The sequence below is a fragment of the Phocoena phocoena genome, chromosome 15, assembly GCF_963924675.1.
Source record: "Phocoena phocoena chromosome 15, mPhoPho1.1, whole genome shotgun sequence".
Taxonomy (NCBI): Eukaryota; Metazoa; Chordata; class Mammalia; order Artiodactyla; family Phocoenidae; genus Phocoena; species Phocoena phocoena.
Window position 1 is genome coordinate 38,125,974 of NC_089233.1, and position 12,964 is coordinate 38,138,937.

Here is a 12,964-nt window from a genome sequence, read left to right on the forward strand (position 1 = left end):
AAACATTTGTGAAGTCCAATGAATAGATATTTTCACAGGAAAATGATTATTTTTTAAGTAAATGCATTTGCTGGCAGAACTCTAGGACCCATGCTTATGCAAATGGACGGTACAGATGGGGGCAGGGTGGGAGGCAGGGAGGAAGGGGGCACCCAAGCCGCATGTCCAGCCGAGGGCAGACCAACAGCTTTGAGCACCTTGAAGTTTGTAACAAACAGCACAGAAAACAAGCCCAGGATCCAAGTGGCCCCCTTAGGTCCTGGCCTGGGTGTGTGTCAAAGAGTGGTCATTGGGGAAGAATTGAGGATCCAGAGATCCCCCACCCCCTGGGCCTGAGGGAGGGTGCTGGTGACAATGGGGACAGGCCACCTGGAGGACCTAGAAAGTGAGCCCCTAAATGACCAAGGACTAAGTCCTCTGGGGATGTCCCAGCAAAGGACAGACTCCAGGGCAGGTGGGGAGCAACCCTGCCCGTGTCACTGGAGGCCGGCAGAGGTCCCTTCTGCAGCCTACACCCCCGGGGATAGGACCCAGGACACAGGTCTTGTGGAGAGGCTTAAACACGCTTCTCCAGCCTCCCTAGTTTGGCATCTCTTTGCCAAGCAAAGGTCTCAAAGCGGGAGAGCAAGGAAGAGAAGATAGCCTGAAATGCCCCCTTCTCTCCACCCAGGCCATGGGAGCCACCTCAGGACACCCACTGGATGCAGGCAGGAGGGGAAAGGAGGCCAGCCTAGGCAGGGGCTGGGGTGGCGGGACAGCCCTGACCCTGGGTTGTGCAAGGGGGACACCCCTGCGTCCTGGCCTCAACACTCTCGAAGCGCTGGAACCCAGACCTCCCCGGCGTGTGTGAGCAGGTCAGCAGGCCAGCCACACTGCCTAGTCCCTGCCCCCCAAGCATGGGAGACAGGGCCATGGGGAGGGAATGTGGATGCAGCACGGTTCCTAGAGGAAAGGCCAGTCTCTGCTTCAGACACTCTTGTTGGAATTGTCAGGTTTGGCGCTCAGGCTGGGCAGGCGGGAGGCAGGTCGCAGGGATCCGAGAGCAGGTGTGGACCAGCTCCTCTGCAGCACACTGTCCCCTGCCTGTCAGAAATGCCAGCAGACACAAGGTCACTGGAGAGCACTGAGGGGCACCCACCTCCTGCAGAGCCCTGGGGGTGTGAGTGGCCAGGCTGGGGCGGGCAGCAGGCCACCAGGCCATGTGCGTCTCCTGGAGGTGGATACAGTGGCCCCCTCTGCCCCCTCCCAGCCCTCCATCAGTACTCCTCACCCCAGCGACCGGGGGGCCTGCCCAGCACCCACACCCTCCCGCCGCCTGGTCACCCGCATGCCCCAGGCACTGAGAACGTGTCTGCCGGCCACCAAACCACAGATGGCCAATCAGCAGCTCCTGTCCTACAAACAAGCCCACCTCTGAGACTGGGGTTCTCCACAGAAGCCCATGCCAACTGCAGCTTCATGGTGTGACTGAACGCTGTGAGCTCCTGGGTGTCCCTCCAGCACTCCCGCCCCCAGGAGAGGACAGGAGCCAGCCAAAGTCCTAGAACGTTCCTGCCACCACCCTGCGATGGGGACCCAGGAGGCTTAGAGGCCAGGTCCCAACCAGGGCGGTTACATCTCCTCAGCCATCCTCAAAGGAAGCTGCTGCTCAGAGGACTAGGATGAGCAGGTCTCAAGGGCTGGCCATACCCCTGGGACTGGTGGAGGAGGAGGGGAAGCAGAGAGCAGTGGCACCTTCCCCCACCCCCATGGGCCCAGCAAGCCCTCAGGCCCCCAGAGAGGGTCACCCAGGGGAGCTCCCAAAGAGAGACAGGGTTCCCAGCCTCTTCAGGCAAACCATACAGGTTCTGGTTTTCAGGGAGGCCCCGAGGTCTGCGGTGCAGCTCCGTGGGGCTGGCCCCTCCCAGCACCACCCATCTGCCCTGGAAGGCTCGAGCCTTGCCCTACGTGTGGAGCAGGGGAACCCAACAGTGCCTGAGAATACATCTAGAAATACACGTAAGAGACTGAGGAGAAAGGCATCAGGCCCAGCACAGTGACCATCAGTCCACTAGGTGGGTATTTTGGGGAGGGGGCCAAGGACACAGGTGACCCCTGAAGGTGGGAGTGGCACATCACCTAGAGCTTAGCAGAGAAGGATGAGAAGTCCGCCAGTGACTGGATGTCATTAGGGAATGTCAGCCAGGCCCCACCATCAACCACCAGCAGGGCCCCCGTCACATAGGATGCCAAAGGGCTGGCCAGGAAGAGGGCGCTGTGGGCGATCTCCGTCTTGTTCCCCAGCCTCTGCAGGGGGCTTGCCAGGACCTTTGCCCTCATGCTGGCCTGTGGGCCACCTGGGAAGCAGTGGGAGGCTCAGCCCCTGTGGGCCCCAGGACGCCGGGGCCCTCCACCCTCCCCTGCCCAGCTTTCCCTGAACCACACCCGGGAATGTTGGGGGCATCGTTAGCATCATCCTGGGGGAGCAGGAACAGGCCAGGTACAGTAACACCACTACAGAACCAGCACAGGGCCTTTCTCTGCTCACCCTGCCAAGGCTCTGGAGGCCCACTTTGTGTCCGGCTCACACGTCAAGGCCAGCAGCCCCTGGCCTCTAGCTCTAGGGGGCAGCTGCCCAAGTCCAGCTGACCCTTAGTCCATTGCAGGGCTGTGCGAACTGTCCCCAGCCTGGAGACGGACTCTTTGCCCACCCTGGGAAGCCATGAGGATTTGGCACTGATCCCAGGCCTGTCCCAGCCAGGTGGGAGGGGAGCCCTCGGAGGCACGGTGGAGGGGAGCCCTCGGAGGCACGGTGGAGGGGGCGGGGGTGCCTGTGCTTAGGGGAGCACCCGCTGGGGGGCCTGGGCTCCCCGGGAGCCTTACCCAGCCGCCGGAAGCCCTCTGTGCCGCTGATGGGGCCAGGGGCAAGGCTGTTGACGCGGATGTTCTGGGGGCCCCACTCCACAGCCAGGTGCCGTGTCATCGCATCTGCATGGGAGGCCGGCAGGCATGAGGTAGAAGCAGGGCTGCTCTGCCTTTAGGGAGGCCCAGGTGGGGGTGGGGGGACACTGCCGGCCTCCGGGGACAGGGATGGGGAGGAACCCACGTGGGCAGACCAGAGGGGGCGCCCGTACCCACGGCCGCCTTGGCAGAGCCTGCATGCACTTGGAGCACCTGCCCGCGGGTACCCAGGGTTGCAGTGATGTTCACGATCACCCCTCCATGGCCCTGCAACACACGAGAGGGGCAGTGAGCAGTGGCCAGAAGCAGGGAGGCCCTGGCTGCGGGACACTCACATGGAAGAACTTCTCGTAGAGTACGCGAGACACGTTGAAGGTGCCCAAGGTGTCGATGTCCATCACGGTCTTGAAGGCGTTGGAGGACAAGGCACTGGCAGGGCACAGGAAGTTCCCGGCTGCACCTGCCAGTGGAAGGAGAGAGTGGATGGTGCTGGAGCCCCGGGCAGTTGAAGCATCTGGACCCTCGGGGTGGCCCAGGTTCGCCAGGGAAGGAAACCTGAGCACTTGGACAAGTTCCTGAATGACGGGCAGGATGGGTTTTATGGGTTGGATTGTGTCCCTAAAAAAAATTCGCTGAAGTCCCAACCCCTGGTGCCTGTGAACGTGACCTTATTTGAAAAGATGGTCTTTGCAGATGTCATCAAGGTAAGAGTAGATCATACTGAATTAGGGTGGCCTAAGCCCAAGGATTGGCATCCTTAAAAAGAAGGGGACACAGACGTGCACAGGGGATGGCAGTGTGAAGGAGGCAGAGGCTGGAGGGGTGCAGCCCAGAGCCAAGGCTGACCAGGCAGCAACTCCAGGAGCTGAGGGCAGGGCCTGGGACAGAAGCTCCGCCGAGCCTTGTTTTCAGACTTCTGGCCTCCAGACTGTGAGAGAATATATTTCTGTTGTTTTAAGCTGCCCAGCTTATGACTTTGTTAGTGGCAGGAAAATAAGACACAGGATGTTTTTAAAGGAAATTTCAGCAAAAATGAACCTGAATGTAAAATAGGGACTATAGTTAACCGTATGTATCAATATCGGTTCCCCGGTTGTAACAAATGCAAGGTGTTCATAGTATGTGGAGTTCTCTGTACTATCTGCTCAATTAGTCTGCGAATCTAAAACTATACTAAAACAATAACGTGTAGTCCTTTTTCTTTAAGGGGGAATTTCAGGACACAAGAGTGGTCCTACTCTATGATTCAGCCTAGTTCACAGGGCATCCTCTTGAGCCACAGCTGCACTGACCCGGAAGGAGCTGAGCTGGGCTGAGACAGTGGCCTGGAGCCAGGACAGTCCTGGGGCCTCCAAACAGGGAGATCTGGTATTGCTGACCTGTCAGAAGCCCCCAGGCCAGACGCCGAAGCAACGTGGAGGAGACATTAGTGACTTGAGAGCACGGCTACCACCACTGCCACCATGTGCCTCCTCAACAAGTCCAAGGGTGAGATGACCCCAGAGGAGCTGCAGAAGCGGGAGGAGGAAGAATTTAACATGGGTCCACTCCCCGTGCTCACACAGTCGGTCAAGAACAACACCCAAGTGCTCATCAATTGCCACAACAAGAAGCTCCTGGGCCGTGTGAAGGCCTTTGATAGGCACCGCAACATGGTGCTGGAGAAGGTGAAGGAGGTGTGGACCGAGGTCCCCAAGAATGGCAGGAGCAAGAAGTCCAAGCCAGTCAACAAGCACCACTACATCTCCAAGATGGTCCTGTGTGGGGACTCGGTCATTGTGGTCCTGTGGAACTCGCTCATGCATAGCCAGCAAGAAGGGGCCTCCTCCCCGCAGTCAGAACTTGCCCCCTCGTTTTTCAAAGACCTGCCCTTTGCGCTGGGAATAATAAAGTACTGTGATTTTTCTAAAAAAAAAAAAAACGGAAGCCCCCTGGCCTCGCTCAACAGTGACTCACAGTTAATGAGAATGTCGATCTTCCCGAACTCCTTCAGAGCCTGCTCCACGGCTGCCACGATGGCCAGGGGAGCTCGGACGTCCAGAGATAAAGGGAGGCACTTCTGGCCAGTGGCAGCAGCCAGCTTTCTGGCAGCCTAGAAGCCGGACAGGAAGAGAGAGGTGGGCAGCAGGCCGGTGGCCTCAGCCTGGAGGAACAGCCCTTCAGAATCTGATAAGGATGATGAGCCAGGTTCTGCCAGGAAGCCGGGCTCTGCTGCTGAAACCCACTCTGCAGAGACACAGCTGGCAAGGGGCCACTCCCTAGGGCCATGACCCCTGGTGGACGCTGCTAAGACAGCCTGCACCCTCTCCCCTTTCATCACCCTCCAGGCCCCTGGTCACTAGTCACAGGTCAACGGCAGCTCCAGCTGACGTCCAGTCCCTGCCCCGAGACCAGCCATGGCAGTGGAGAGACTCTCCACCCTCATGACCCTGGTGAGCCCAGATATCTGTCTTGGGGCCACAGTACCACCCAACATAAGGGTTCCCACACAGGACCCAATAAGTAGATTCTTTAAAAAGATAAGGATGTCCCTGCGGGCCACTTCCATGGAAGCTCTGTATTTGGAAGAGGGGCAGGTTTTGGTGTAATCATCCTCTGGATCTCAGGACCCTCCAGGCCCAGGCTCCCAGCCCCCAAAGCTACCCATGGACATGTGGGCACAGGAGAGACCCCTTACCATCGACACTCTGGGAAGACTTCTGCTGGCGATGACTGTGTGGCAGCCGTGCCTGCAAAGCCAGAGGGCAGGCGTGAGGGCAGCAAGGTGCAAGGGACACGCCCAGCCGGGCTCCTGCCTGGCGCTTGAAGCAAAGGTCCCCCTCCCCAAAGGGTCTCTCAGGCTTAAACACCAGCCTAGGGCTAAAGGCACATCTAGCAGAGGACACAGGGGCCTCTGTGGGGCTGAGTGACTGTGGCAGGACCTCAGGCAGGCACCACTGGTTTCTGGGCTGGGTCTCTCTGGCATGAGGTATGCCAGCCATGTGGGGATGTGGGCCTTGCCCCAAATACCATGTGAGCAGCTGTGAGTCTTGGACACAGGGCCCAGACTCTGCATGAGTCCTGCTGGGTCCACCTGGGTCTCCCCGGGAGGCTGGAGTGAAGGACAGAGAGCCCATTCCAGGGCCAGGGCAACTCCCCTGCCTTACCTCCCGACAAACCCAGCCTCAAACTCAGTAATAGTACCAGCTACCACCTGCTAAGCCAGTTCCACTGAATCCTCAGAACATCATAACACAGCTGGCCACGCTTTGCTCAGAGAAGCAACAAAGCTTCCAGCTCGGAAAACAAATTCACCTGGAATGGATGAGTCCCAAAATCTCATCCAGTGGGACATCTCTGAAAAGCAGGGTCCTGGAGGAAACCAGCTTCACCTCCCCTAACCCCAGCCTAACTCTAGGCCTCTCCTAGGTGGGGGTGACAAACTGTTGACCTGGGCCTGAGACCACAGACCTTGTGTCCCAGGAGACACTGTGCTCTGCATGGTGCCAGGGTCCAACTCGGCCCACCCTGACCCTGGCTCAGCAAGACCCTGGAGGACACTGCAGTAGAATTACCTCAACCTTTGGATCCTCCCGCTTTGTACAAATGGGGGTGCTGAGGCCAGAGCCCAACAGTCTAGACTAATCTCTAGGAGAGGCTGTAGTCTTGCCTCTCCCCGGACAGCACTTGACCCCTTTCAGATGCTCTCTGATAGCCCTGGGGCTAGAGGGGTTCCCACCACCCACCGGCATTTTGCCCAAGATCCCAGGGTCCAGTGGGGTCCATGCAAGGAGGTGGGGAGCAAGATGGGGCACAGAGCACACAGAGCAGTGCTTACCGCATGAAAATCTCAGCAATCCGGAACCCGATTCCAGAGCCACCGCCTGTGATGAAGGCTACCTTGTCCCTGAGAGAAGAAAATAGAGGCTCTTTAAAGAGGCCCCTGTTAAATGGGGGTGGGGAGGAGGTGCTCCTGAAGGACATTGACCCTCTGCACTGGGCACTTCTGTCAAATTTGAGAAATGCTGCTTTTTAAAGCCTGCATTCCTCAGCTTTTTGAATCTTTGGGAAGAATGTCTCTATGCAGAAAGTTATCAATTAAGTGAGAAATGTTTTCAAAACATACAAGCCTTCCTCCAGCCACCTGCTAAGTGGATAGAGTAGACGGTTCCTGGAGAAAGAGAAACACGCATGGCTTTTTTGACATAAGAGAAGCATTTTTGGCCTAAGCCATTCTATGATCTAAGCCTGGTCACAGTCTTGTCCTCGAACAGGTCTCAAAAGAATACAGAAACTGGGACTTCCCTGGTGGTCCAGTGGTTAAGACTCCGTGCTCCTGATGCAGGGGCCTGATCCCTGGTCAGGGAACTAGATCCCGCATGCCACAACTGAAGATCCCACATGTCACAACTAAGACCCGGTGCTGCCAAATAAATAAAAATTTTTTTAAAATAAAAATGGGTAGGGGTCACATATATATGCTGTCTACAAGAGACCCACTTCAGACTTAGGGACACATACAGACTGAAAGTGAGAGGATGGAAAAAGATATTCCATGCAAATGGAAATCAAAAGAAAGCTGGAGTAGCAATACTCATATCAGATAAAATAGACTTTAAAATAAAGAATGTTACAAGAGACAAGGACACTACATAACTATCAAGGGATCAATCCAGGAAGAAGAAATAACAATTATAAATAGATATGCACCCAACATAGGAGCACCTCAATACATAAGCCAACTGCTAACAGCTATAACAGAGAAAATCGACAGTAACACAATAATAGTGGGGGACTTTGGGCTTCCCTGGTGGTTCAGTGGTTAAGAATCCGCCTGCCAATGCAGGGGACACAGGTTCAAGCCCTGGCCCGGAAGATCTCACATACTGTGGAGCAACTAAGCCCATGCACCACAACTACTGAGCCTGTGCTCTAGAGCCCGTGAGCCACAACTACTGAGCCCACGCACCACAACTACTGAAGCCTGTGCACCTAGAGCCTGTGCTCTGCAACAAGAGAAGCCACTGCAATGAGAAGCCTGCACACCACAACGAAGAGTACCCCTGCTCACTGCAACTAGAGAAAGCCCGCATGCAGCAACGAAGACCCAACACAGTCAAAAATAAATTAATTAATTAAATTTTAAAAAATAATAATAATAGTGGGGGACTTTAACACCTCACTTACACCAATGGACAGATCATCCAGACAGAAAATTAATAACAAAACACAAACTTTAAATAACAAAATAGACCAGATAGATTTAATCGATATTTATAGGACATTCCATCCAAAAACAGCAGATTACACTTCCTTCTCAAGTGCACATGGAACATTCTCCAGGATAGATCACAAATCAAGCCTCGGTAAATTTAAGAAAATTGAAATCATATCAAGCACCTTTTCCGACCACAACGCTATGAGATTAGAAATCAATTACAGGGGAAAAAAACATAAAAAACACAAATACATGGAGGCTAAACAATACATTACTAAATAACCAAGAGATCACTGAAGAAATCAAAGAGGAAATAAAAAATACCTCGAGACAAATGACAATGAAAACACGATGATCCAAAACCTATGGGATGCAGCAAAAGCAGTTTTAAGAGGGAAGTTTATAGCAATACAAGCCTACCTCAAGAAACAAGAAAAATCTCAAATAAACAATCTAACCTTACACCTAAAGGAACTAAAGAAAGAAGAACAAACAAAACCCAAAGTTAGCAGAAGGAAATAAATCATAAAGATCAGAGCAGAAATAAATGAAATAGAAACAAAGAAAACAACAGCAAAGATCAATAAAACTAAAAGCTGGTTCTTTGAGAAGATAAATAAAATTGGTAAACCACTGGCCAGACTCATCAAGAAAAAGAGGGAGAGGACTCAAATCAATAAAATTAGAAATGAAAAAGGAGGGCTTCCCTGGTGGCGCAGTGGTTGAGAATCTGCCTGCCAATGCAGGGGACACGGGTTCGAGCCCTGGTCTGGGAAGATCCCACATGCCGCGGAGCAACTGGGCCCGTGAGCCACAATTACTGAGCCTGCGCGTCTGGAGCCTGCGCTCCACAACAAGAGAGGCCGCGATAGTGAGAGGCCCGCGCACCGCGATGAAGAGTGGCCCCCGCTTGCCACAACTAGAGAAAGCCCTCGCACAGAAACGAAGACCCAACACAGCCATAAATAAAGCAAACTGTCAACAAGTAAAAATAAATAAACACTAAAAAAAAAAAAAAAAAAAGAAATGAAAAAGGAGAAGTTAACAACAGACACCACAGAAATACAAAGCATCCTAAGAGACTACTACAAGCAACTCCACACCAATAAAATGGACAACCTGGAAGAAGTGGACAAATTCTTAGAAAGGTATAACCTTCCAAGACTGAACCAGGAAGAAATAGAAAATATGAACAAACCAATCACAAGTAATGAAATTGAAACTGTGATTAAAAATCTTCCAACAAACAAAAGTCCAGGACCAGATGGCTTCACAAGTGAATTCTATCAAACATTTAGAGAAGAGCTAACACCTATCCTTCTCAAACTCTTCCTAAAAATTGCAGAGGAAGGAACACTCCCAAACTCATTCTATGAGGCCACCAGCACCCTGATACCAAAACCAGATAAAGATACTACAAAAAAAGAAAATTACAGACCAATATCTCTGATGAATATAGATGCAAAAATCCCCAACAAAATACTAGCAAACTGAATCCAACAACACATTAAAAGGATCATACACCATGATCAAGTGGGATTTATCCCAGGGATGCAAGGATTCTTCAATATATGCAAATCAATCAATGTGATACACCATATTAACAAATTGAAGAATGAAAACCATATGATCATCTCAATAGATGCAGAAAAAGCTTCTGACAAAATTCAACACCCATTTATGACAAAAACTCTCCAGAATGTGGGCATAGAGGGAACCTACCTCAACATAATAAAGGCCATGTATGAAAAAACCCACAGCAACATCATTCTCAATAGTGAAAACCTGAAAGCACTTCCTCTAAGATCAGGAAAAAAACAAGGATGTCCACACTCGCCACTATTATTCAGCATAGTTTGGAAGTCCTAACCACTGCAATCAGAGAAGAAAAAGAAATAAAAGGAATACAAATTGGAAAAGAAGAAGTAAAACTGTCACTGCAGATGACATGATAATATACATAGAGAATCCTAAAGATGCCACCAGAAACCTACTAGAGCTAATCAATGAATTTGGTAAAGTTGCAGGATACAAAATTAATGCACAGAAATCTCTGCATTCCTATACACTAACAATGAAAGATCAGAAAGAGAAATTAAGGAAACAATCCCATTTACCGTTGCAACAAAAAGAATAAAATACCTAGGAATAAACCTACCTAAGGAGGTAAAAGACCTGTACTCAGAAAACTGTAAGACACTGATGAAAGAAATCAAAGATCACACAAACAGATGGAGAGGTATACCATGTTCTTGGATTGGAAGAATCAATATTGTGAAAATGACTACTACCCAAAGCAATCTACAGATTCAATGCAATCCCTATCAAACTACCAGTGGCATTTTTTACAGAACTAGAACAAAAAATCTTAAAATTTGTGTAGAGACACAAAAGACCCCGAATAGCCAAAGCATACTTGAAGGAAAAAAACAGAGCTGGAGGAATCAGACTCCCTGACTTCAGACTATACTACAAAGCTACAGTAATCAAGACAATATGGTACTGGCACAAAAAGAGAAATACAGATCAGTGGAACAGGAAGAAAGCCCAGAGATAAACCCATGCACCTATGGTCAACTAATCTATGACAAAGGAGGCAAGAATATATAATGGAGAAAAGATAGTCTCTTCAATAAGTGGTGCTGGGAGCACTGGACAGCTACATGTAAAAGAATGAAATTAGAACACTCCCGAACACCATACACAAAAATAAACTCAAAACGGATTGAAGACTTAAATGTAAGACCAGACACTATAAAACTCTTAGAGGAAAACATAGGAAGAACACTCTTTGCCATAAATCACAGCAAGGTCTTTTTTGACGCAACTCCTAGAGTAATGGAAATAAAAACAAAAATAAACAAATGGGACCTAATGAAACTTAAAAGCTTTTGCACAGCAAAGGAAACTACAGACAAGATGCAAAGACAACCCTCAGAATGGGAGAAAATATTTGCAAATGAAGCAACAAAGGATTAATCTCCAAAATATATAAACAGCTCATGCAGCTCAATATTAAAAAAAACAAACAACCCAATCAAATAATGGGCAGAAGACCTAAATAGACATTTCTCCAAAGAAGACATACAGATGGCCAAGAGGCACATGAAAAGCTGTTCAACATCACTAATTATTAGAGAAATGCAAATCAAAACTACAATGAGGTATCACCTCACACGGTTAGAATGGGCATCATCAGAAAATCTGCAAACAACAAATGCTGGAGAGAGTGGGGAGAAAAGGGAACCCTCTTACACTGTTGGTGGGAATGTAAATTGATACAGCCACTATGGAGAACAGTATGGAGGTTCCTTAAAAAACTTAAAACTTAAGGAGGTTCCTTAAAAAATAGAATTACCCTAGGACCCAGCAATCCCACTACTGGGCATATATGCAGAGAAAACCATAATTCAAAAAAACACATGCACCCCAATGTTCATGGCAGCATTATTTACAATAGCCAGGTCATGGAAGCAACCTAAATGCCCGTCGACAGACGAATGGATAAAGAAGATGTGGTACATATATGCAATGGAATATTACTCAGCCATAAAAAGGAACGAAGTTGGGTCATTTGTAGAGACGTGGATGGACCTAGAGACTGCCATACAGAGTGAAGTAAGTCAGAAAGATAAAAACAAATATCATATATTAACACATATATGTGGAACCTAGAAATATGGTACAGATGAACCGGTTTGCAGGGCAGAAATAGAGACACAGACGTAGAGAACAAACGTATGGACACCAAGGGGGGAAAGTGGCGGGGAGGCGTGGTGGTGGGATGAATTGGGATTTCGGGATTGACATATATACACTAATATGTATAAAATAGATAACTAATAAGAACCTGCTGTATAAAAAAATAAATTAAATAAAATTTTTAAAAAATGGTTAGGGGTCAAACTCTATCCAAGTTAAAAAAAAAAAGAATACAGAAACTAACGATTGTCATCATCAAGAGAAGTAACAATAGCAAAGATAATAAATCAGGTTTAAAGACTCCCAGTTGTTTCCATGGTAAAGATTAGCCTGAAGTGCGCAACCATCAGATCAACTGGAACCTCAGGGATGATGACCCTTGTGACTTCAATCAATTAAAGCTTGGTCTCTCAACCGCCCAAACCCTTCATGAATATGCATGCACCTTTAGCTTAAAACTTCCCCAAATTTGCTGTGCGGGGAGACTCCGCTTTGGGGAAAATCTCCAATGTTCTCCTTACTTGCTGCTGGCAATAATAAATCCTTCCCTCTCCTGACCTTTGGCTTGGTTGTGTCCTTTGACACTCACCCCCACCTCGGAGCATTGCTAATGAACACCCACCACCACCCACAGGACAAACAGACCGTGCTCACAGCCATGCAAAGATCAGAACACCAGCAGTTGCATCTCTGGGGCACCTGGACCTCCGGACAGTCTGGCAACCAGGCATGGGGTCCTCACGCGTCCCAGTAAAACCGCAGTCCCCGTGCAGCCCGCACCGCAGGCGCCCCCGCCCCCTGCCCGGCTCCCTGGGGCGCCCCCGACACGGCCCTCACCGAAGCAAGTCCGGACTGAAGAGGTGGCGGTACTCCGGGAGACAGTCGTCCTCGCTGACGTCAGGCGGTGGCTGGGCCATGGCGCTCGGTGCGGGCCTGGGAGGCTAGAACAGCACGGGACCGCCGTGATCAGGACTCCGACCTCGTCCTCCGGGGACAGGTGGCGCTGTGCCCGCGCCCTCCTCTCTGGCTGGCCTGGGAAGAGGAGGCCCGGCCCACCCGGCGCTCGCCCCTCTCGCGACGCCCCGCCTCCGCGTGCTCTCGCTCCTCCCAGGAAGCCCCGCCTCC

The 12,964-nt window shown here is 50.7% G+C and overlaps 1 protein-coding gene and 1 pseudogene across 2 annotated transcripts; one reads left to right on the forward strand and one right to left on the reverse strand.

Moving 5' to 3' along the window:
• Positions 1-2,118: 2,118 nt before the first annotated feature.
• DECR2 (2,4-dienoyl-CoA reductase 2) lies at positions 2,119-12,766 on the reverse strand. 2 transcript variants are annotated; one of them, XM_065892334.1, is made up of 9 exons: positions 12,677-12,766; positions 6,758-6,826; positions 5,618-5,669; positions 4,897-5,032; positions 3,276-3,400; positions 3,114-3,207; positions 2,863-2,967; positions 2,528-2,539; positions 2,119-2,296 (listed from the first exon to the last, which is right to left on the reverse strand). In XM_065892334.1, exons 1-9 carry the CDS (start codon positions 12,754-12,756, stop codon positions 2,217-2,219), a joined length of 753 nt encoding a protein of 250 aa, XP_065748406.1. In that variant the 5' UTR covers positions 12,757-12,766; the 3' UTR covers positions 2,119-2,216. The 2 variants fall into 2 exon arrangements, with proteins under 2 accessions (XP_065748406.1, XP_065748405.1); XM_065892333.1 differs by lacking the exon at positions 2,528-2,539 and having other exon boundaries at positions 2,119-2,336; positions 12,677-12,756.
• Positions 4,404-4,840, forward strand: LOC136134574 (small nuclear ribonucleoprotein Sm D2 pseudogene; annotated as a pseudogene).
• Positions 12,767-12,964: the final 198 nt, after the last annotated feature.